Source organism: Bufo bufo, chromosome 3 (genome assembly GCF_905171765.1).
Source record: "Bufo bufo chromosome 3, aBufBuf1.1, whole genome shotgun sequence".
NCBI classification, from domain to species: Eukaryota; Metazoa; Chordata; class Amphibia; order Anura; family Bufonidae; genus Bufo; species Bufo bufo.
This window is the reverse complement of record NC_053391.1, coordinates 124474091-124500335: the sequence shown is the minus strand read 5'-3', so window position 1 is coordinate 124500335 and position 26245 is coordinate 124474091. Positions and strand designations below refer to the sequence as shown.

Below are 26245 nucleotides of genomic sequence, written 5' to 3'. Positions count from 1 at the left end.
TACCCAGATTACCGTACTTCCAGAGGACCTTGGCAAATCTGTGATGAAATCCATGGAAATGTGAGTCCATGGAGCCTGGGGAATTGGCAGTGGGAGTAAAGTCCCAGAAGGGGCAGACCGGGACGGTTTACATCTGGCACAAACAGTACATGCCTGGATATAGGCCTTAACATCCACGGACATGTTGGGCCACCACACGTGACGTTTAACAAGGGCAAGTGTTTTCTTAACACCCAAATGCCCGGCAGACTTTGAGTCATGAAGCTGTTGGATGACCTTCAATCGAAGGTTAATGGGTACAAACCATCGACCCTCGGGTTTGTCAGGTGGACTCTCTGCCTGTGAAGGCTCAAGAAGAGAGGACAAGTCCTCCATTACTTCTGCGGCCCCCAGGGCAGCAAGAAAACATTTAGTTGGGAGAATGGTTTCTGGCTCAGAGTCCAGGACGGAAGCAACCTCAGGGAAGCAGCGGGACAGGGCATCTGCCTTCACGTTTTTGGAACCTGGTTTATAAGTGAGGCGGAAATTGAAGCGGGTGAAAAACAATGCCCACCGGGCTTGTCGGGAGTTGAGTCTTTTGGCACTCTCTAGGTACTCCAAATTTTTGTGGTCAGTGTAAACCGTGATGGGATGTTCTGCACCCTCTAGCCAATGTCTCCACTCTTGAAAAGCCAATTTTACTCCCAGAAGCTCTCTATTGCCGATATCATAATTACACTCGGCTGGAGAGAGCTTCCGAGAGAAGAAGGCACAGGGATGTAATCTCTCAGGGTCCCCAGAATACTGTGAGAGAACTGCCCCTACACCGACCTCTGAGGCATCGACCTCGAGAACAAAAGGTCTGGAGGTGTCTGGATGAGTAAGAATTGGTGCCGTGCAAAAGGCCTGTTTCAGCGTCTCAAAGGCTCTGACTGCCTCTCTCGTCCACTTAGAAGGATTAGCTCCCTTCTTAGTGAGGTTGGTGAGAGGTACTACTATCGCAGAAAAATTCTTAATAAACTTGCGGTAGAAGTTGGCAAAGCCTAAGAAACGCTGCAACCCCTTAAGATCCTTAGGCTGAGGCCAATCCAAGACAGCAGAAAGTTTGGATGGGTCCATAGCCAATCCCTTTTCTGAGATAATGTACCCCAGGAAAGGCAATTCCTTCACCTCAAACAGACACTTCTCAAGTTTGGCATAGAGGCGGTTCTCCCTCAGCTTCTGGAAAACCTGACACACGTGTCTCCGATGAGAGACCAGATCCGAAGAGTAGATTAGTATGTCATCTAGATAGACAACAACACATCTATCCAAGAAATCTCTGAGAACATCGTTGATGAACTCCTGGAAGACCGCGGGAGCATTACAGAGACCGAAAGGCATCACGAGATACTCGTAATGCCCGTCTCTGGTATTAAATGCGGTCTTCCATTCGTCACCCTCTCTAATGCGAACTAAATTATAAGCACCCCTTAAATCAAGTTTGGTGAAGACTCGGGCCCCTGCCACCTGAGAAAACAGATCATCAATCAGAGGCAGTGGATACCGATTCTTCACCGTAATCCGATTAAGGGCACGATAATCGATGCAAGGTCTCAAGCCTCCATCCTTCTTCTCCACAAAGAAGAATCCAGCTCCAGCAGGGGAAGTGGATGGACGAATGAAATTCTTCTCAAGGTTCTCTTTAATATACTCCCGCTGAGCCTGAACCTCAGGCCCAGTGAGATTATAAAGATGCCCTCGTGGTGGCATGGTACCTGGCAACAGGTCTATAGGACAATCATATGACCTGTGGGGAGGTAACACATCAGCCCCCTGAGGACTGAACACATCTCGGAAATTATGATACTGCTGTGGTAAAGTACTTAATACTTCCATGGAGGCTAGTGACAGGTCGGGACGAATGCACTTAGTAAGGCATTCCGTACTCCACTGACAAATAAGACCCGAGCGCCAGTCCACTACTGGATTATGGAGCCTTAACCAAGGGAGACCCAAAATCGCAGGAGTGGATGGCATGTCAAGGAAAAAAAGGCTTAAGGTCTCCCGATGATCAGCCCCCACCGTTACCTGTATTCCCGGAGTCATCCACACTGCACGACCATCTTGAAGAGGGGAACCATCAATCGCGGTCACTGACATGGTGGTTTTCGGCTGGATCAACGGGATGCCAAGTCGACGAACCAAGGTTGAGTCCACAAAATTCCCAGCGGCCCCAGAATCGATTAGTGCTGAAAACTCATGGACCTTGTCTTGCCACCGTAAGGATATGGATACCATCACCCGGCTTGGAAGAGGGATAATAGCACCTAGGGGGTTCTCCTCTATGCCCCCTAGGTTCATTCGTTTCCCGCAGGCAGGAGGGGACAGGTTTTAACGAGGTGTCCAGACTTTCCGCAAAATAGGCACAGGCCTTTCTGTTGGCGACGAGCTCGTTCTGCCTGTGTGAGATGGGAGGATCCAACCTCCATTGGCTCTTCAGCCGATTTAAGAGGCCCTGGATGTGGTCGAGAGGATGAAAACCGAGACGACCGTTCCACTCGCCTCTCACGGATTCGCCTGTCGGCATCGATTGCCTGAGAGATAGCCATTTCCAACGAGAAGGGGGTAGGCAAGGCCAAAAGAAGATCCCGGACCGCATCCGAAAGTCCCAAACGGAAGCGATGGCGTAGGGCTGCGTCGCCCCAGGTGGTGAAAGCTGCCCCTGAATTCTGCAGCGTATTCTTCAGCTGGGCGGCGGCCTTGTTGAATATGCTCAAGATTGGTCTCTGCGGTGCGAGTACGATCCGGGTCATCGTAAATCACAGCCATAGCCTCGAAGAAGGCGTCCACTGACGAAAAAGCTGTATGGTCTTGAGGCAAATTAAATGCCCAACGTTGGGGGTCTCCACGTAGCAGTGACATTACAATCCCAATTCTCTGCCTGAGAGTGCCAGAAGCCATCGGACGCAACTGGAAATAAAGGAGACAGGAGTCCCTGAAGTTTAAGAACTCCTGTCGCTCTCCTGTGAAGGGGTCAGGCAGAGGGATCTTAGGTTCTGTTTGATGCCTTGCGATAGTGATGGGTAGTGCTGAGGCTCCCTGGATAAGCTGCTGAACCTCCTCCATCACAGTTGTCAGTTGCTCTTGGATTTGCGCTGCAGCGGCTGCTGGTATATTTGGGCGTCGTTGGAACAGCAGGTTAACGGCTCCCGTTAATTCACTCAGCTGCTGCTGGATATTGTCCATGGCAACTGTTAGTTGGGCCCACTGTTCTGTAATGCAAGGCACCAACAAACAGACCAGTGATGAAAGCAAAAAGGTGTTTATTCACCAGAAACATAAACGTCCAGGACACTTGCTGGTAACAAGGAATAATAACAAAAACCAGGCAAGGAGATTCCAGGAATAGTCCCAACCTGTGCTGAATGATGCTGTGCACTTGGCAGTCGAGTCACTCCAGATCTTGGGTCCGTTGCAAAGGACAAAGTTCCTGGCAGTCTTCAGTCACTAGCAGTTGTGACCTATACCTGGTTGAGGGAAAATAACAGTGGGCACTGATCACCCTGAGAGACCTCCTTTTAAATGCCTGCTGACCAATCCCAGGGTGCCAAGTGTCCACTACCATAGGTGAACAAATTGCCCTGCACCTGAGTACATGGCCTAAGGCAATCACAAGTTGATTAACCCATGGCTGGCTCCCTAATCCACTTTGCTCTTGTGAGTCAGTATATTATGCGCCACTGGTCGATGAAGCGCATAAGAAGCGCGTACTCGCGACCGTGTATCCCTTTGCGAACCTGCCCTCGTGCGTACGCACGGACGCATGATTGACTCAGCGCGAGTATGCGAGCGTGTGGACCCAGATGCGGAAACGGAAGTCGCAGGAGACACCGGAGACAACCCTGGCCGCGGCGTCTTGTCACTCGCCTGGCCACTCTGTCCCCGGGACTCCGACGGTCCTCCCCTCCGATGTCCACGCGAACGCATCCCCGCACTGGTTCGCAAAGGGGTCAGCGCTGGTGCATCAGAGACACGCATAACCTGTCCCGCAACTCCACGAGGACCCCTCTTGGTTCCCCTGGAGTGCAAAGCAGGTGAGGATCTTACACCTTATGTGTCACTCACTTTTAACAAACAATTGTGTACTGTCTAGTGTAAGTTCAGCATTAGTAACAGCATGAGTAACAGTATTTAGAGTAGGTATATTCTGCAGTTTTTCAAACATCACCTTCAATTTCACTAACCTAAAAAATCTATGTCAGGAACCTAAGTCAAGTTCTGTCAGGAACCAATCAATGTCTTTAGTAGGACAGAATGACAAGCCTTTTTCAAGGACTGCAGTCTGTGCAGGTGTAAGTGGGAAGGAAGAGATATTTACCACTATGGTTTCTTTCTTTGTTTCATGTTTCTCTGGGGTTTCCCTTGTTTGTTTCTTCCGCCACTTTTGTTGTCGGCGGCCTCCTTCTCTGGGCCGGCTGGATCTAGACCTCGGCCTAAAAAATGGTTGGTGGAAATAGAAGTGTTAGTTTCTCCTGCTGATTTGTTTTGTATTAGTGATCCCGTTGTCACTTCTGTATTGGTCGCATGTCCCATATTTTTTGCTGCCCTTGGCTCATTTTTTAACAACATAGATCCTGAGGTCAAATTCACACTGGTATCATCATATAGTGAGATCCAGTTCCTAGATGTGACTGTAAAGAGAGTGGGTTCCCAACTGCATACAGATTTATTTGTAAAAGAAACTGTCCTTGTCCTGCACTGTCCATACTGTCTGTCCTTGTACTGTTTTGTTTGTGTCTGTCAAGCAACTGCCACGTCCTTGTCAGTGCAAACTCATTTGGCCAAATAAATTAATTCTGAAATTGATTCTGAACAGATAGAAATACATTGCTGAGATAGAATAGCAACCATCCTAAACCCATATTGAGGTCCTTACCTTTTAGCCAATTACTCAGGGTAAAAAAAATAGTCAAATATACAGGGAATTTAGAGAAGAGAGTATTTGAGATGGGAAATACATTTTCCAAGAGGGGTTACCCGCGAAAATTAATACAGACGCGCATGGATAAGGTTCATTCCCTTCCTAGGGACACCCTTTTAAAAAATGATAAAACCCAGAAAGTACGAACAAAACATATTCCATTTGTCTCCTGTTACACACCTATAAGAGCTAAAATAGTTGATATTCTTAAAAAACATTGATCTTGGGAAGCAACTTCAGACAGATACCGGAGTTTAGTGTACCACCTCTGATGTCCTTTCGACGCACCCAGAATAATGACCAATTGGTCCAAGTCGATATAGGCACTAAAAAACAAATGGTCCGTTCATATTTTGGTTCAACCAGAACAGGTAGTTTCCCCTGCCATAACTGTGTAAATTGTGCACTAATGTTGAGAGGTCCTACTTTTACACATCCAGATACAGGGGTTGAGATCAGGATTAAACATTACTTAACATGCGATTCATCATACTTTATTTATTTACTTGAATGCCCATGCCACCTCTACTATGTTGGGGAAACTACATAGGATGTAAAGACCAGACTCAAGCAACATAGGTATAGTATCCGGGAAAAGAAACGGGAACTTTATTGGATATACCATTTAGGCTACTTTCACACTAGCGTTCGGAGCGGATCCGTCTGATGTTTCACCCCTTTTTCAATCCTTTATCCTTAATTTCTTTTGTTTTTGTTTTATCCTAGGAAAACTTGAAGAAACTACAGAGAATGATCGTGAAGACGCCACCTATTATGAAGTCCTCCATGTGGGTCTATAACAAAAATAGTTTTGTCCTAACAATACTAATGTTTGTTGAACCTGTTAATCACTGTGCCTGTAATTGCAGGTCTGCAATTGGTTTCACACACCCCTAATGATAGTCCTTGGTTTCTCCCTCAATTCGACTTGGAGGGCGGACGACACTTAAATGTGCCGCCGGCCTTTCTTTTCGATAACTGGAGGGGATCCTTACCCCTCTTGGGATTAACTCGGATGGTTTTTCCTGTACTCCCCTTCACTTGTTGGTATGGGGATGCATGGAATGGAGAGTGGAGAAATTAGCGTGCCCCCATCTGCAGCCCCTAAAGGGTTAAGGCAAGGATCCTAATTTAACTTGGGACTGGGAGCCTTCCTGCAGCATCCAGACCCTACATAGTGAACTATGTTATTAATCCCTTATAAAATACTGTTAGTTATCACTTACGGAACCAGTTGTTTACTTGGTAGTCATGGCTACCCGTAGAATACATGGATGCCACACAGAAATGCGCACTGCAGGACTTAACAACAGCAAACTTTATTGTAACTTCCAGCGAGTGACATCGTACCGCTCCGTTTGCGTAAGCACGCAAACGATGCGATGATCTTGCGGGATTTACACTGTGCCGACGCAGGCGCAGTTGTACTTACGATACGCCGAACTTAGGCCACATGGAGTCCGGATAAATAGGGTGAGCGCACCACGATCATTAATTTTCAATGTGTCACAATTAATTCACTAATGTTTACTAAATTCACATGTGTACACAATATGTTTATTAATTGCACATAAACATGTATTATACAATATCACGCATGTATCAAATATACACATGAATTTAATAACGGATTCTCAAAAGTTATTGTTTGGAGACTAATACATGAAATTGTAAAAATATTTATTCATATATCCTTTCTTAATAATCATGGTTATTTAAAAATTGATTTTATTTGGTAACAATTATGTATCTATTGAATTCACCTATATAAACTTGTATAGAGCACTGTTTCTACTGCTTGACAAAGGCTCCAACGAGATGAGCTGAAACGTTGCATATGGTGTAATAAAAGGACCCGTTTTTGCACCTGGCACGTGTGTGCTGCTTATGTACCTTATCTTGTCTATATATATATATATATATATATATATACAGTACAGACCAAAAGTTTGGACACACCTTCTCATTCAAAGAGTTTTCTTTATTTTCATGACTGTGAAAATTGTAGATTTACACTGAAGGCATCAAAACTATGAATTAACACATGTGGAATTATATACATAACAAACAACTGTGAAACAACTGAAAATATGTCATATTCTAGATTCTTCAAAGTAGCCACCTTTTGCTTTGATTACTGCTTTGCACACTCTTGGCATTCTCTTGAAATGGTTTTCACTTCACAGGTGTGCCCTGTCAGGTTTAATAAGTGGGATTTCTTGCCTTATAAATGGGGTTGGGACCATCAGTTGCGTTGAGGAGAAGTCAGGTGGATACACAGCTGATAGTCCTACTGAATAGACTGTTAGAATTTGTATTATGGCAAGAAAAAAGCAGCTAAGTAAAAAAAAACGAGTGGCCATCATTACTTTAAGAAATGAAGGTCAGTCAGCCGAAAAATTGGGAAAACTTTGAAAGTAATGGCTATTTGACCATGAAGGAGAGTGATGGGGTGCTGCGCCAGATGACCTGGCCTCCACAGTCACCGGACCTGAACCCAATCGAGATGGTTTGGGGTGAGCTGGACCGCAGAGTGAAGGCAAAAGGGCCAACAAGTGCTAAGCATCTCTGGGAACTCCTTCAAGACTGTTGGAAGACCATTTCAGGGGACTACCTCTTGAAGCTCATCAAGAGAATGCCAAGAGTGTGCAAAGCAGTAATCAAAGCAAAAGGTGGCTACTTTGAAGAACCTAGAATATGACATATTTTCAGTTGTTTCACACTTGTTTGTTATGTATATAATTCCACATGTGCATAGTTTTGATGCCTTCATAGTCATGAAAATAAAGAAAACTCTTTGAATGAGAAGGTGTGTCCAAACTTTTGGTCTGTACTGTATATATATATATATATATATATACATACACTGCTCAAAAAAATAAAGGGAACACAAAAATAACACATCCTAGATCTGAATTTATTAAATATTCTTGTGAAATACTTTGTTCTTTACATAGTTGAATGTGCTGACAACAAAATCACACAAAAATGAAAAAATGGAAATCAAATTTTTCAACCCATGGAGGTCTGGATTTGGAGTCACACTCAAAATTAAAGTGGAAAAACACACTACAGGCTGATCCAACTTTGATGTAATGTCCTTAAAACGAGTCAAAATGAGGCTCAGTAGTGTGTGTGGCCTCCACGTGCCTGTATGACCTCCTTACAACGCCTGTGCATGCTCCTGATGATGTGGCGGACGGTCTCCTGAGGGATCTCCTCCCAGACCTGGACTAAAGCATCTGCCAACTCCTGGACAGTCTGTGGTGCAACGTGACGTTGGTGGATAGAGCGAGACATGATGTCCCAGATGTGCTCAATTGGATTCAGGTCTGGGGAACGGGCGGGCCAGTCCATAGCATCAATGCCTTTGTCTTGCAGGAACTGCTGACACACTCCAGCCACATGAGGTCTAGCATTGTCTTGCATTAGGAGGAACCCAGGGCCAACCACACCAGCATATGGTCTCACAAGGGGTCTGAGGATCTCATCTCGGTACCTAATGGCAGTCAGGCTACCTCTGGCGAGCACATGGAGGGCTGTGCGGCCCTCCAAAGAAATGCCACCCCACACCATTACTGACCCAATGTCAAACCGGTCATGCTGGAGGATGTTGCAGGCAGCAGAACGTTCTCCACGGTGTCTCCAGACTCTGTCACGTCTGTCACATGTGCTCAGTGTGAACCTGCTTTCATCTGTGAAGAGCACAGTGCGCCAGTGGCGAATTTGCCAATCTTGGTGTTCTCTGGCAAATGCCAAACGTCCTGCACGGTGTTGGGCTGTAAGCACAACCCCCACCTGTGGACGTCGGGCCCTCATATCACCCTCATGGAGTCTGTTTCTGACCATTTGAGCAGACACATGCACATTTGTGGCCTGCTGTAGGTCATTTTGCAGGGCTCTGGCAGTGCTCCTCCTGTTCCTCCTTGCACAAAGGCGGAGGTATCGGTCCTGCTGCTGGGTTGTTGACCTCCTACGGCCTCCTCCACCTCTCCTGATGTACTGGCCTGTCTCCTGGTAGCGCCTCCATGCTCTGGACTCTACGCTGACAGACACAGCAAACCTTCTTGCCACAGCTCGCATTGATGTGCCATCCTGGATAAGCTGCACTACCTGAGCCACTTGTGTGGGTTGTAGACTCCGTCTCATGCTACCACTAGAGTGAAAGCACCGCCAGCATTCAAAAGTGACCATAACATCAGCCAGGAAGCATAGGAACTGCGAAGTGGTCTGTGGTCACCACCTGCAGAACCACTCCTTTATTGGGGGTATCTTGCTAATTGCCTATAATTTCCACCTGTTGTCTATCCCATTTGCACAACAGCATGTGAAATTGATTGTCACTCAGTGTTGCTTCCTAAGTGGACAGTTTGATTTCACAGAAGTGTGATTGACTTGGAGTTACATTGTGTTGTTTAAGTGTTCCCTTTATTTTTTTGAGCAGTGTATATATATATCTCCCAAACAACTTGTCCTTCTGTGATCCCTTAAACAAGTCTTCATACATGACCCCTCATATAAGTGTACCTAAAAATGCTCAGTTACACTTAACCCAAATATCTACAGGTGAAACTTGAAAAATTTGAATATTTTGCAAAAGTCCATTTATTTCAGTAATGCAAATTAAAAGGAATTGCATTATTGCAGCTTAAAATTAGAATTTTGTGAAAAGGTTCAATATTCTAGGCTCAAAGAGTCACACTCTAGTCAGCTAATTAATCCATACCCCCTGAGCAAAGGGTACCTCAAAATTGTGACTTTGGGATTTCATAAGCTGTAAGCCATAATCATCCAAATTATAACAAATACAGGCTTGAAATATCTCGCTTTGCATGTACTGAGTCTATCTCATATGTTAGTTTCACCTTTTAAGTTGCATTACTGAAATGAATGAACTTTGCACGATATTCTAATTTTTCGAGTTTCACCTGTATATCTGTTGCTATGTTTTGGCATTTACATTTTATTGCACTTCAAATCCTGTGTCACTTTTACCCCTCCCAGTAAATGGATTCAATAGCAGGAATTCTGCGTCCCCTCCTTTACTTCCTCAGGAAAAAAAAATCAAGAAGGAACTTGATCCCAATGAGAGGGCATTCACACTGGGATGGATACTGCAGAGAAGAGTTCACTCTTAGTCACAGCCTGTGACTATGATGGAGGCATTCCATAGGCGCTCCTTGCTTGTCTACCAGCCTCTCTAGGATCTTCTTCTCCTGGCTTTTCACTTATTCCATGAAGCAGTACAAGGAAAATGACCAGTTATAGCAGAAGGCTGAAACTGATGCTGATAATGTGGACCTGGCTTCCAAGACTGAACTCTCAGGACCTGGATCCTGCTGGAAAAAATGTCTGCACATCTGACAGGTAAGCAAGCATGTTAGATACTAGACATAATTCTCCGGCTTCTCCGGCTCAGAACATGACTTCTGATATAATATCACTGCAGTCCTATGGTACTCACAGGTTATCAGGCTGTAGTAATAGGAAAATGCTGGGGAGCAATAGTGGAGCTGTATATAAAAATAACTATATCTGCTACCGTGGCTTGTTATAATATTACACTATGTAATGAATCTGAAGGGGCATTCCAGAGGAGAACGTCATGTCAGGTGCATATTATACTGCCCTATGCTGTATATAATAAATATATTTCATCAATAGTTGACCCTTCAGTGATTGTTTCTAACAATTGTAAAAATACCCAAAAGGCAAAATGTTAAAAATTCTTAATAGGTTAGTACTATGTGGAAACCTGTTTGCAAATTAGGTCAAATTAGACCATAGACCAGACTTCAGTAATTTTTAGTAACTCCAGTGTTTCTTAGATTCTTTTACAAATTAGGACCTAAGCTTTTGGGGATGTTTTTGACTGACTTTAAAGGGGTTATGAAAGAATGGGGGGTTTAGCAAACCCCCTACTCAGCCAGACTCTAAAGGAAATGGAGGACGACTTACCTGCTTCCCGGCGCTGGATCCCTGCTTCTTCTCCTCCAGGCCTGCAATGCTCCACTGGGCTCCCTTGATATCAACATCCGGTTTGACATCTCCACAGCCAATCACTAGCCATGGTGGAAACCAGATCACCATTTTTCATGATGTAAGGGGAGCCAGTCACCGCCGCAGCTGGTGATTGGCTGCGGTGATGTATAACCGGATGTTGACATTGAGGGAGCCCAGACGAGCTTTAATGGGGTTGTTCAACTTTGAGGGCCTCTCAGGCAGACCCCCCAGCATGGTCAGACCTGCAGAGGAAATTCACTGCTTGGTTCAGTCTCCTTTTTTCCCCCTGGGCCATGAAAACTCTCAGGTCTCCCTGCGTCAGCATCTCGTTTGATGCGGGTCACATGGGCACTCCAGCCAATGACTTGCTAAGACAGTGAAGTGTCTCTGATATGTGATGTGACCCAGTGACATGATGCATGGGGCACGTCACTGCTGCAGCCAGTCATTGGCCATGTCAAACCGGATGTTGAAGCGGGGAGACCTGAAAACTGCAGCGGCCCAGGTTGAGCCGGAACCAAGAAGTCAGGTACGTACGATTCCCTCTGCAGGTATGGCCACAAGTGAGAGGTCTACCCAAGAGGCCCCCCCAGGGGTGAACAACCCCTTTAAGGGGTGTCAGAATCTTTCTTTTCTGCTCTGGTAGCCACTTTTGCACAGGTGACAACAGGAAGTGCAGCCATATTGGGTCTCACTTTTTTACTAGCTTCCCAGGAACTGTTGATAAAACTGTGACTCTGTTTTTGATTCGACATGAAGACACAATGATAGTCAGTCTACAGTTGCTGAGATAATTTATGGCCGCACTTCAATTTGTCACTTTTGATAAAATGTCCACCAAAACAAAATATAAAAATGCCAATATCTCCATAAGTAAAAACACAAACTTATAGCATAGATTGTATACACTTGGACTCACATCCTGTTTGTGTTCAACCACATTTCCTTTCCAACAATAGGGAAATCCATTACTAGACTCTCAGATTTCAGAGACTGCTCAATATACAATTCAGCTGTAAAACCAACATTCATAAGCATAGATGTAGACATTGAATAAAAATACTGTCCATGAGAAAACCTCTTCCTCAACATCAAGTAGGTGTCCTGAAAGGAAGTCAGTATTGTTTAAGACAACTACTAAAGTCAATAGTGTTGCTGTTCATCAGGGCTTCCCAAACTTCTTCCACTGGGGCCTTACTAACCAGATTCCGGGGCCTCACCATTCGTTGTAAACCATGGCAAAGTTAAAAAAGTATCTACAAGTACCTTTCATTTGTTTAATAAACTCAGTAATTAGATGTTGTTGCACTAGATATAAAATAGTTGTCATGCTTTGTGTGTTACTTCTGATAAAATTGGCGCCATAGAAACAGAAGATTGACAGCAGAAAAAGATCACCTGGTCCATCTGGTCTGCCCTTATCTTATTTATTTCCTATCTTAGGATAGACATGTTTTTCTCAGGCATGTTTAAATTCACTTATTGTAGATTTCCCAACCACATCTGCTGGACCTGGCCAATTTTTTGTTTTTGCATTTTCGCTTTTTTCTTTCCTTCCAACATCCATAACTTTCTTATTTTATTTTTATTTTTTTTGCGGGACAAGTTGTATATTTAAAGGGTTTCTACCACCACATTTTGACCTAATTAGCTGTCACACATTAGCGATCTGCTAGTGTCTGCTCTACCTAACCATGCTATTGTAATCCCTTTCTCTGCAGCGGTTACCCTAAAAAACATAGTTTTATTGGTATGCAAATGAGCCTCTAGGTGCTATGGGGGCGTCTTTTCAGCACCTAGAGGCTCCGTCCACTCACCATTTCTGCCGTCCAGCGCGCTCCAGCCCGCCCCTCTCTTCTAGATTGACAGCCTACTCGCGCCTGCGCCGTGTGCTTCTGTATTCGGCGCAGTGACTGTCTCCCTGCGCCGGCATCTTCACTGCGCCTGCGCCGATTACGGCGCAGGGAGCAGTCCAACAGTCACTGCACCGAATACAGAAGCACACGGCGCATGCGCGAGTAGGCTGTCAATCTAGAGGAGAGGGGCGGGCTGGAGCGCGCTGGGCGGCAGAAATGGTGAGTGGACGGAGCCTCTAGGTGCTGAAAAGACGCCCCCATAGCACCTAGAGGCTCATTTGCATACCAATAAAACTATGTTTTTTAGGGTAACCGCTGCAGAGAAAGGGATTACAATAGCATGGTTAGGTACAGCAGACACTAGCAGATCGCTAGTGTCTGACAGCTAATTAGGTCAAAATGTGGTGGTAGAAACCCTTTACATGGTGCCATTTCAATATTTGTAACGTGAAATTTAAAAAATGCATTTCTGTCATGGTTTTTGAGGGTTTTGTTTTTATGGCGTTAACGATACACTAAAAAGGACATGATGAGTTTATTTTGCCGGTCAGTATAATCATGGTAATACCAAGTTTATGTAGTTTTTTTTAATGATGGATGCACTCTAGTTTTTAATAGGTTACATATAACTTTTTGTTCACTTTTTATTCCATTTTTTGGAAAGGGCAAAGTGACCAAAAAAATGGCAAATCATTCATTTTTTTTCTCCATTACAGCATTCACTGCGCAGGAAAAATATTGTTATAATTTAATACTTTAAACATTTTGAGACACAGCGATACCCATTATGTTTATTTTTTATATTTAGGAAATAGAAGGTGATTTGAATTTTTTTTTTTACAACATTGTTTACTGTAATCTTTAGCCCCTTTGGGGGACTTGAATATGTCATCTGATCTCTTTTACCATATAGAGCAATAGAAAACTATTGCAGTCTATGTAATTTTCACTAGCTGCCTGTCAGGCAATGCTTCGGGCATGGCTTTGCAGGCAGCTCACTATGTTCGGCCCGAGAGCCTTAATAACGCCCCAGGCTGTCATAGCAACAGGTTGGAGCCTCGTGATTTCGTTGCGGGGGCTCAAATCAAAGGACAAATGGATACCCCTCTCTCTGTCTAACCACTCAGATGCTGCAGTCGCTATTGACCGGGATCAGAGTTATCACAGATCCAGGTCATTGTGGCTGAGTGCCAGCTGTATTATACAGCCAAAGTTCACCGCATATGGAGTGGGATCAGCTGATGACTCTTCTCCATACACCTCTATTGCCCGGCTGGCGTACTATTACAGGGGTTGCAAAGAGGTTAAATACCCTTTCAGAAAATGTTCTCTGTCCAGAGCTTAAAGAAGTATTCCAGGATTGGGTCCTTTTTAAAGTATGACCCCTAGCGTGAGGTACCAAAGCAAAGAATTGTACTCACCTGCTCCTCAATCCTGGTCCTGCACCCTGGCTCCGTTTGGTGATCTTCCCTTCTCTGGCTTGTCTATATCCGGTCAGTGCACAGATGGGGTTACATGCACCACTGCAGCCAATAACTGGTCTCAGTGGTGATCCCCCAAGCAACATGTCACTGTTGGGCCTGAAGTATCTCTCACAAAACTGTGGGTTATAAACAGTAATAATCACTATTAGTTTATTATTACCTTGTGAATATTCGCTAATGATATAGTGTCTACTTATGACATTTTCAGCTACTTTCAAGTGAATGAGTCTGAAGGATCAGCTGACATGACCTGATATCAGATGACATGGTTGAACAGTCAGCTGCTTAAAAAGCGGTTTGAGCTTGGGCAAGACCCCCACATTAGCAGATTATTATTACTATTATTTTTTTACCATTAATTCCATGGCAGTGTACTGTAAAGCTGTCAGCTCCTACGACCAGTGTTGAAGAAAGGAAGGGACATAACAAATTCACTTAAATCCGGTTTATTGATAATTCCAGCCAACTTACAGCGCAGCACAGCTGGGTCAGGTACAGAGGGATACAGGCTCGGGTCTCCCTTAGATCTGTACTCAGGCCAGTGTTGCTTCACCCATGCCTTGTGCTCTGATCTGGAAGCCTCTCTCTCAGACACCCTGCTTCTGCTGCTGACTTTTGAATCAGAACCGTGGACATGGGCCACCTGTGAAACCCAGAGTGGATCGTGTGGAATAAGCACCCACCCTGCTCTTTGCTTATTCCCAATAAAGCCAGGCCTGGATTAGCTGATACCAGCTATACTAAGTACCAACAGCTCCACTATCTATCCTAGTGGACACACTAGCTCCTGGCTTTTACTCCACCAAGGCTGGGCACCTTGGTGACACGTCTCAGGTGGAACACAGCAAACCATGATATGCATCTCCTCTAATAGGTTTCCTGCACCATTCTAGGAGACACATATCTTCCCTGATATATGAGGCCTGTCACTGCCTCACAGTGGGTACCAAACATGCGCGATTTTTCTCACGAGAGTGCAAAACGCATTACAATGTTTTGCACTCGCGCAGAAAAATCGCGGGTGTTCCCGTAACGCACCCGCACATTTTCCCGCAACGCCCGTGTGAAAGAGGCCTAAGGCTACTTTCAATCTGGCGTTTTGGTTTCTGTTTGTGAGACCCGTTTCAGGGCTCACACAAGCGGTCCAAAACGGATCAGTTTTGCCCTAATGCATTCTGAATGGAAAAGGATCCGCTCAGAATGCATCAGTTTGCCTCCGTTCCGCCTCCATTCCGCTTTGGAGATGGACACCAAAACGCTGCTTGCAGCATTTTTGTGTCCGTCTGACGATGTGGAGGCAAACGGATAAGTCCTGACACACAATGTAAGTCAATGGGGATGGATCTATTTTCACTGACACAATATGGCACAATAAAAAATGGATCGGTCCCCCATTGACTTTCAGTGGTTTTCAAGACAGATCTGTTTGGCTATGTAACAGATAATACAAACAGATCCGTTCTGAACGGATGCATGCGGTTGTATTATCTGAACGGAAGCGTTTGTGCAGATCCATGACGGATCCGAACCAAACGCGAGTGTGAAAGTAGCCTAAGCTAGCATAAAGAAATTGATAGTCTCTTAGTGCAAAAGAAACAATATTCATGTTAGGATTCTATAATGATTGCTTCATAGAAAAGCAACAGACAGACATTCTTTAAAGGCATTGTCTCAATTCAGTAAATGGGATTTATCATGTAGATAAAGTTAATACAAGGCACCTACTAATGTATCGTGATGATAAATGCCATTTGCTGGAGTGAAATAACCTCTTGAAGAACTGGGAGCAGAAGGTCCTTTCTGACTGGCTAGTGCAGAGGGTGGGAATCATAGGTCATTCTACTCTTGAGGAACACTGAAGAGTGATGAGAGAAGGAGCCAAGCCAGTATGTATGAGGCCTTCTGCAAGTGATGCTGCCGACTGCTGACTGTACCTATTACGTATCTACTATATCTGTACTACCCCAGACCTAGGAGGGGTACTACAAATTGTATATTGTTGTGCATTGTGTATGTTATTGTTATTTGGCCATATATTCCAGTTAAGTAATGGATGGCAAAGGTTGGCAGGGAACAACCCTTTTCCTCCCCTCTTAAGAGTGGGCTGGAACTGCTCCCTGCCAAGAGGGGGAGTTCGTGAGTAACCTCAGAGAGGAGAGGAAGAAACCTGCAAAGCTCCTGCACCTGTTATAGATTTTCCAGAAAGAACTACTCCGATTGTCCTCAAGTAAAGCCTGGAGGTTCTAGTCGGCAGCGTGAACTGCTAACGTCAGCATTGACACTGCTGCATGGTGTGGCATTACATTTTTAATGAGAATATAATTATGATAAAACACACACAACTTCTGTGTCAGAAAATGTGGAACTGGTGCTTCATAAATATGGCACTCACTCTGAACACCATTTTTCTTACACTAGACAGCTGGTATAAATGCAATGATAAATCTGCTTCCTTCCACACAGTATAATCTAAAACTGTCTGTCTGCAGCCACCACTAGGGGCAGTTTAGTGCATTGGAATGTAAACAGTTACCATTGATAACAATGGAAGTTGTTAATAATTGTTCAGTGAATCAACTATCACAGCATCCAGTGGTGGAGAGATCCATAGCCTCATAGTTACAGGTCTAGGTATGAAAAGCTCATCACAAAGATCTGTGCTTTCATATTTTTGTAGACTATAATTACACCGTTCCTAAGTCTGATGACTTGTCTTTGAACAGCAATCCACTCTTAATTAGCTTGGTCTCTCTCCTCTGCACCCGCTCTTGTTATGTGGTCTGACTAGTGATTTGTAAGAGGAAAAACTTGTCATGACTATCTATGCCTCTTTCTATGCATCCAATTACGTTATTTGCCTTGGCAGCAGCTACCTGACATTGGTTGCCAAAGTTAAAGATGACCTATCCTCTGCAGCCTTCCCAAGGCCGAGTGACGACACGTTCATCCGTCACATGACCTAGGTGTAGCTCAGCTCCATAGCAGTTAATGGGACTAGCTGCGATACCAAGCACAGTTGCTATACAATGTACGGCACTGTGCTTGGTGAGCAAGGAAAAGGCCATGGTGCTCACAGAAGCAATGGTGCCTTCTCAAACAGCTGAGCGGCAGGGGTCCTGGTTGTCGGACCCCCACCAATCAGATACGGAAGAGGATAGGTCATTAGTATTTAAATCTCGGAAAACCCTTTTAAGTATACCCAATATCCCCAGGTCTTAATGGCAGTGTTACCTTATGTTTTTCTAATAGATCATTGTAGAATTTGTTTTCTTTGCCCATGTGCATAACCCCACATTTATTCATATTAAACTGAATTTGCCATTTCTTAACCCAAGACTCCAGCTTACCGAGATCTCTCTGTGATATTACATTACCCTCCTCTGTATTGATTACCTCTCAGAGCTTGGTAACATCTGCAAATATTAACTCCTTAGTGACCACCCATACGTGTTTTTACTGCGGTCACTAAGGGGCCTTAGGCTCAGTCTAAGCGCTGCACGGGTCCTCCATGCAGCGGGGAGCGGGGACCCAGCTCTCACATGCAGGAGCGTAGCCAGAAATGACTGGGCCCCATAGCAAAAAAAATTTATGCGCCCCCCCCTCCCAGATCTCCCACCCCCACATACCTCTCGGACCTCGCCGCCACATCCGCAGCTCCTCATGCACTTGCGACGGTTACGTGTAGGACTGAGCACAGACAGTTGGTCACTGGCAACGCATTTGTGTCAGTGTAGGAAATGTATGAATCTAAATGTCTGTGTATTAAAGAAGATTGTTAAATTGTACAGGGGTCTGTAACACAAAAAGGTGAAAGTACATATCGTGGGGTGTGTATGTGTATTAGACAGAGGGTAGGGATATGTATCTTGTGTAGTTTGGGTATTAGGGAGAGTAAGGGTATATATGTAGTGCTGATACACGTGTAGGTGAAGAGCCGCTCTGACATAATTTGTCTCTTTCATATTATAAGCTCCCCTTATATATAATTTACTTACAGTTCTGAAGCCAGGGGTGCTGGCAGGCTTGGCCTCAGGGGTACTGGCAGGCTTGGCCACAGGGGTGCTGGCTGGCTTGGCCTCAGGGGTGCTGGCTGGCTTGGCCTCAGGGGTGCTGGCTGGCTTGGCCTCAGGGGTGCTGACAGGCTTGGCCTAAGGGGTGCTGGCTGGCTTGGCCTAAGGGGTGCTGACAGGCTTGGCCGGGCAGAAGGAGTGTGGGAGACTGTGAGACCTTTTTTCTCCAAGCTGCTCCGGAAAAAAAAAAATTCATTACACCTCAGGTCAGACCACCAATCAGACCCCAATGTTAATCAGACCTCAGCTGACAGCCCCAATAAGATCCCCAATGTTAATAAGACCTTAGATCACACCTCAGCTCAGACCCCAATATGAATGACCCCCAATCAGACCTCAGATAAGAGCCCCATGCCTCATAGCAGCCCTCAGTAGCCTAATAGCAGCCCCCAGTAGCCTCTCCATCAGCCCCCAGTGCCTCTCCATCAGCCCCCAGTGCCTCTCACCAGCCCCCAGTGCCTCTCTATCAGCCCCCAGTGCCTCTCACCAGCCCCAGTGCCTCTCCATCAGCCCCCAGTGCCTCTCACCAGCCCCCAGTGCCTCTCCATCAGCCCCCAGTGCCTCTCCATCACCCCCAGTGCCTCTCACCAGCCCCCAGTGCATCTCCATCAGCCCCCAGTGCCTCTCCATCAGCCCCCAGTGCCTCTCACCAGCCCCCAGTACCCTCTCCATCAGCCCCCAGTGCCTCTCACCAGCCCCCAGTGCCTTTCCATCAGCCCCAAGTACCCTCTCCATCCGCCCCCAGTGCCTCTCACCAACCCCCAGTACCATCTCCATCAGCCCCCAGTGCACCCTCCCCAGTATTAAAATCATTGGTGGGCAGTGCACCCTCCCCCACCTCGGTATTAAAATCATTGGTGGGCAGTGCACCCCCCCCTCTGTATTAAAATCATTGGTGGGCAGTGCACCCCCCCTCTGTATTAAAATCATTGGTGGGCAGTGCACCCTCCCCCCCTCGGTATTAAAATCATTGGTGGGCAGTGCACCCTCCCCCCCTCGGTATTAAAATCATTGGTGGGCAGTGCACCCTCCCCCCTCAGTATTAAAATCATTGGTGGGCAGTGCACCCTCCCCCCCTCAGTATTAAAATCATTGGTGGGCAGTGCACCCCCCTCTCGGTATTAAAATCATTGGTAGGCAGTGTAACTCCCCCCCTTCCCTGTATTAAAATCATTGGGATAGTGATAGTGTATTGCATTTTAAAAGCAATCAAAAAGCTGTCTGTTATATATTAAATGGTAAAAAAAACTGTAAAACAAAAAAAATAATTTATTTAATAAAAAAATCCCATTAAAAAAAGAAAGTTTTTTTTTTCCATTGAAAATACGCTTTTCAAAGAAAAAAAAAAATTGCAAAAAAAAAAAATCTGCCCCAAATGATTCCCTATGTTGAATTCCGTAAAAAAAAAAAGAAGAAGAAAAAAATATACAGAATTGCTAATAACAAGTGATCAAAAAGCACAATTTTCTCCAAAATGATACCAATAAAAAATACAAGTCATCCCGTAAAAATCAAACCCGCATACAACTCCATAGAAAGTAAAAGTTATGGGTCTTGGGAAGCGGCAATGCAAAATAATTTTTTTCTTTAAAAAAAAGGGGGTTTTATTGCAAAAAAGTTGTAAAACGGAAAAAAAACTATATGTATTTGATATCACTGTAATCGCAGTGACCTAGAGAATAGAGATATTATGTTATTTATACCTAAAAATGAACGCCATAGAATTTATAACGTAAAAACGCAGTGGCAGTATTGCTGTTTTTCCCATCTCCCTCCCAGAAAGAGTTAATAAAAGTTAATCAGAAAGTTATGTGTACCCCAAAATGGGGTAAAAACTACAACTTGTCCCGCAAAAAAACAAGCCCTCATAAAGCTATATAGACGGAAAAATAAAAAAGTTATAGCTCTTGGAACGAGACGATGACAATGGAAGAAAAACTTACTTACTTGGTCAGTAAGGCCCAAAACAAGCTGGTCACTAAGGGGTTAAAATTATACTTACTACTGTAAGCCTTCTACAGAGTCATTAATAAGCATATTAGTGGTTTTAAGTTGATACTGCACTACTTCTCCTTGTGTTAAGGAGGTAACACTGAAGGACGTATTTAGATTAACCCTAATCATGTCATCTGTCTTTCCATTTTCTTGCACGTTGCATCTTCCTTTACCAACACCCAGATTATATCTTAGAAGAACAACATTTTTCGTTTTAAGTTTCTATTTACGTATATAGCAGAATGAGTTCCCCTTGGACATTACACTTTATAATATCATGTACAGTTAAGTCCTGACAAAAGTCTAAACCTGTTGCCAAAACATAGGCAAGTTCAACAACTGAATCTTTGAATAGTGCTCAGTGTGAAATTCAAAGGGGTTGTTCAGGACTTTGATATTATTGGTCTATCTTTATCATAAACCATCCATATCAGATCAGCGGGGGTGCACCCCCACCAGTTGGCTGTTTTCTTGCAGCTCCGGTGCTGGTAATCGCAGTGCTGCTCCCATTCACTTCAATTGGATCAGCTCTGTCCACCACACAGTGGATGTAGCTCTGTAGTGCTGGCGCCAACTTCTAGTGCCAGAGCTACAAGAAAAAAAAAGGTTGATCGGTGGGGCTGCAGGTGACAATCTGATATTGATGACCTATCCTGGACAACACCTTTACGCTTTGGCAAGATCTTGATATGTAAGTTGTTGAGAAGTAACTGAATTAGGGAAGATGCTTTACACAGTTTGCACATCATCTGCCTAGTGTTGATTTCAGGATGTCATCAAAAGAAAATGGTGAAACTAATCAACTTCCTGCTTTTCCTTTTCCTTTAGTGTCACCAGGGGGCTGGTGTGCTGCCCAGGCTGGAAACAGGAAGGGAGAGAGTGCACAGCTGGTAAGCTATAATCATCCTAGAAAGTTGACAGGACAACTGTCTACCTCATATCGATATCGATCTATTATCTCTCTATCCCCAATAATGGTTCCTCCCAGCATGTCCTGTGAGCATAGAGGAAGCTGGAGACCCTCTGTAGATACCTACTGTAGTCTCTGACCACTCAGGTCGCCTCCGGCAAAGGAATGAACTGCCCCAATAGTGTCTGGTGTTCTTATACAAGGGCCATCATTGTGATGTCATCTTTGTGATGCCATTGAATGCTGTAATGTCTCATTTGCATATGAAGCTGACAATCTGCTGTTATTTAAACTGTCGAAAACCCTTTTAATTGCCTCCCAGACTGAAAACTTCTCACCAAATGGATCCTGTCGACACAATATGAAATGGGTCCAAGATCAGCTATCAGCTACTAGATAGGCATATGTTAGAAATGGATCATAGAGTGCGCCTCACGTCTAACTGTTATCTAGCTATCTATCTCTCTCATGTCCAGCAGATGACTGGTCCACCAGAGGATCCTCTAGTTGGCCAATGCTCTGATACCATAGTGAGCTCCAAAGGTTCAGGAGAAAAAAAAAACATTTGGAGCTGCCTTTGGAGCCAATAACTTGCCACTATGGGCTATTTCTTTGAATCAAAGCATGTTATACTTATTAAAGGGGTTCTGCAGTTTGTTTTAACTGATGATCTATCCTCTGGATAGATCATCAGAATCTGATCGGCAGGGGTCCGACACCCGGGACCCCTGCCAATCAGCGGTTTGAGAAGGCAGTGGCGCTCCAGCACCGCCGCGGCCTTCTCACTGTTTACCACAGGCCCAGTGGTGTCACGACTAGTATCAATGGCCTGGGCGCGGCTAAGCTCTGTTCACTAGAATGGAGCTTAGCCCCGTCCAGGCCAGTTGATACTAGCCGTGACATCACTGGCCCTGCAGTAAACAGTGAGAAGGCCGCGGTGGTGCTGGAGCGCCACTGCCTTCTCAAACCGCTGATCGGCAGGGGTCCCGGGTGTCGGACCCCTGCCGATCAGATGCTGATGATCTATCCAGAGGATAGATCATCAGTTAAAACAAACTGTAGAACCCCTTTAATGAAACAGGGCTCGGTACCTGAGAATAATTTCCACTGGTGGACACAAGGAACCCCAATACAACTCTGTATATACAATGCACTGTATAATGTAAATGTATACAATGTATTATGTAATTGAGTGTATTGTAACTCTTTGTTGGGAACCGCATAGGTTATCCTGACATCTACTGATCAGTTATTTTTTCATTGTTGGCTTGGAGACCTTTGGGATTATATCACATATTAAACATATGGTCTTTAGGTATGTAGTGGAAGACCATGCATAAATAGCCGTGCTCTGCAGACCTCATGGGCAGAAGCAGGCAGGGGAGAGTTGGTGCAGCTGCTGCAGATTAAAGAGGACCTTTCATGGTATTATGGGTTACAAACTGGTATGCCTACCAGATACGGCGGCCCCTACAGATGCCAGCACTTTTTTTTCTTCTAAAATACCCCTCTATTCCGGCGCTGTGTCCCCCGCTGTTTTTGCCACCTCATATGTTAATTTAGAGTATCTGAACAGATAGGAGGAGACGACCGGGTTTCTCAATGGGCATCTCCTTCTCCCTGGCTGTAACGTGGGAGAAAAAAACAGCTCACCTTCTCCCTGTACCGATACTCTAAATTAACATATCAGGCGCCAAAACAGCGGTGGACACAGCGCCGCAACGGAGGGGTATTTTAGAAAAAAAATAAATCAGCTGGCATCGTTAGGGGCCGCCCTATCTGGTAAGCATACCAGTCTGTAACCCATAATCCCATGAAGAGTCCTGTCAGAACTAACTAGATAAGTGGAGGTGACTGGTAGTGGAAATAAGGGTACAACACCTCAGGGAATAGCTAGGCATCTGAATCTAAATGCCACAGAGGAGCTGAGGGATAAGCTGCTTAGTCTGTGCACCATGGAAGAAGCCAAGGCCTGAATAAAAGACAGGCCTGTAGCGAAGATCGACCAGCCTGTAAGCAACACTGTGTGAAAGACTGTGCGCAGCGTGGAAGGAATGTAGCAATAGATAAAAGTCTGCTCATTGGTTGTGAAGTCAGAGATAACACACCCTGGGTCAGAAAATGTGGGGAAGATGTACCAAAACTGGTGTACAGCAAAACTGACTTAGTTGCCCATAGCAACCAATCAGATTCCACCTTTCATTTTGCACAGGAGCTCTGAAAAATAAAAGGTGGATTCTGATTGGTCACTATAGGCAACTATACCAGTTTTCTTTTACAGCTCCCTGAACTCTCCCCCTGTTCAGATTGTGTGGTACTGTGCTGCGGTGATAACTGCAGATACAGACATCTACAATGCTGCCATTCTGAAGGGACCAATGAGAACATGACAATGCCCAGGGAGTTGGGTGCAACTCAAGTCAGAGGGAAATTGAGCTGTTACAGTGATATACTTGTCCATTGCCACTTAAAGGAAATGTGGCACCAAAATGTTTTTTGTTTTTTTTTCTACCAGTTAAAGCGGTTGTCCTATGAATAATATTTTACAGTTTTCAAACCAGCACCTGGATCTGACTTTTGAAACTGCATGAATTTCCAAATTTAGTATAGACAACTAAGTAATTCAGTAAAATGTATCTGTACAGCTCCACCTGCTGGCTGTTTTTTTGTTTTTTGTCCGGCTCACTGATATGGCCGCACATGCTCAACTGATATGGCCGCACATGCTCAGTTTCATCCTTCAACTGCCTCCTGAGCTGTGATAGGTAGCGCATGGACACGCCCCCCGAGCTGCAGCAGAAAAGACACTCCCCTTGAGCTGTCAGCTTGATATAAATCTAGCAGAGCAATGAATGGGGAGATCTCTGTATCCATGTGAGGTACAGGGCTGGTTCTAGCTTTGTTAGAAAGAGACTCTCATGTACTACACTGAACAAAAATATAAATGCAACACTTACGGTTTTGCTCCCATTTTTCATGAGCTGAACTCAAAGATCTGAAACATTTTCTACATACACAAAAGACCCATTACTCTCAAATATTCACAAATCTATTTAAATCTGTGTTAGTGAGCACTTCTTCTCCTTTGCCGAGATAATCCATCCCACCTCACAGGTGTGGCATATCAAGGTGCTGATTAGACAGGATAAATATTGCACAGGTGTGCCTTAGACTGCCCACAATAAAAGTCCACTCTGAAATGTGCACAGTTTTGCCTTACTGGGGGTGGGTCAGAAAACCAGTCAGTATCTGGTGTGGCCACCATTTGCCACATGTAGTGCAACACATCTCCGTGGCATAGAGTTGATCAGGTTGTTGATTGTGGCCTGTGGAATGTTGGTCCACTCCTCTTTAATAGCTGTGCGAAGTTGCAGAATATTGGCAGGAACTGGAACACGCTGTCATATACGCCGATCCAGAGCATCCCAAACATGCTCAATGGGTGACATGTCCGGTGACTATGCTGGCCATGCAAGAACTGGGATGTTTTCAGCTTCCAGGAATTGTGTACAGATCCTTGCAATATGAGGCCGTGCATTATCATGCTGCAACATGAGGTGATGGTCGTGGATGAATGGCACAACAATGGGCCTCAGGATCTCGTCACGGTATCTCTGTGCATTCAAAATGCCAACAATAAAATGAGAGTAATGCGTCTTCTGTGTATGTAGAAAATGTTTCAGATCTTTGACTTCAGCTCATGCAGAATGGGAGCAAAACCGAAAGTGTTGCATTTATATTTTTGTTCAGTGTATATGATGTCTTATTTTCATTATTTACATTAGTCATGGGATAACCCCTTGAAAACCAGATAACACATATCCTTTTTTCTAATCTGTTTTTAATTTCTGCTTATAGATTTTTTTAATTCTATTTCCTGAACATTATTATGGGGGCAGCCATCTTGCCTGAGCTGTTATTAAAAGCATTTGGAAAGCATTTAAAGAATTGCTTTACGGCAACCACATGGGCCATAGACACAATGGTCAGGAGGGGACCTCATTGACTTCTATGGGAGAGTTTTCTAGGCTTGCTCTGTGACCTGTGCAGAGGTCATTGTACATGGGAAGAATAGATAAGTTTTGACAATCACCTATTGTGAATGGTGGATCCTGCCTTATGTATATACAGAAGTGATATAATTACAGGCAGGATTAGAATGACAGATAAGCAGATAACTGTAGTAAAGTGATTGCACATACCAAAAAGTGTTGCCTATTATTAGGCTTAGTGGCCGGTGCGCAAACTGCAGGATTTTATGTTTTTTGTTTAAATATGAATATTGACATGGAAAATTAAAAATAACTATCAAAAATGTGTTTAACATAAAAACGTGATTACAACCATAGGTCATTTTTTGACGACACGTTCCCTTTAAAGAGACAGTGTGCAAATAAAAACTGCTGCCTCTAAGCCGTTTGCGTATCTGTGGGTTGGGAGGGCAGTAATAGAGAGTCCTGTCCAGAGTACCATCTATCCTAAGGTCAGCCCTGATGTCTAATGACAGCCAAGCTTCTGCTCTAATGGCTATGATCAGAGGAATCTCAGAGCCTGGGTTTTTAAACTTTTAGATGTTACAGTTGTTATGTGGTCTACAGAAGAAGAAAGTTCCTGCTGAAGCCCATCAGCAACGCCCCCCCGCCCCCAACACCAATGCAGGGCCTAAAAAAGGACCCCATCTCTGCCATTGATATTAGCATAATAGGCTGCCTGGCTCCAGGTTCATGTGGGCCCTTGGGCGATAAAGTCTCAGTGGGCCCCCTTGTAGAATTTTGCACGGCGCTTACAGCAATGAAACTGCATGTATTGTAGATGAAATACCTTACACAGAGCCTGCTACAGAGCGGATATATGTGAATCAGTCCTTATGTGCCTACTTTTATTTTCTACACAGTGTTTCAGTCCCTCAGGTCTACTCACAGATATGTGCCCCCTCACAGTAGATATGCCAAGATGTGTGCCCCCTTCACAGTAGATATGCCAAG

General features: G+C 44.6%; 1 protein-coding gene across 1 annotated transcript in view; it reads left to right on the top strand.

Annotated features, from left to right (window-relative positions):
* The first annotated feature begins 10052 nt into the window (after positions 1 to 10052).
* SCARF1 (scavenger receptor class F member 1) overlaps positions 10053 to 26245 on the top strand; it is a 50089-nt gene continuing 33896 nt past the window's right edge. Inside the window, exons 1-2 of the mRNA XM_040423545.1 lie at positions 10053 to 10309; positions 21179 to 21240. Of these exons, the coding sequence (XP_040279479.1) occupies positions 10197 to 10309; positions 21179 to 21240 (175 nt within the window). The 5' untranslated portion in view covers positions 10053 to 10196. The remainder of the gene's footprint in view (positions 10310 to 21178; positions 21241 to 26245) is intronic.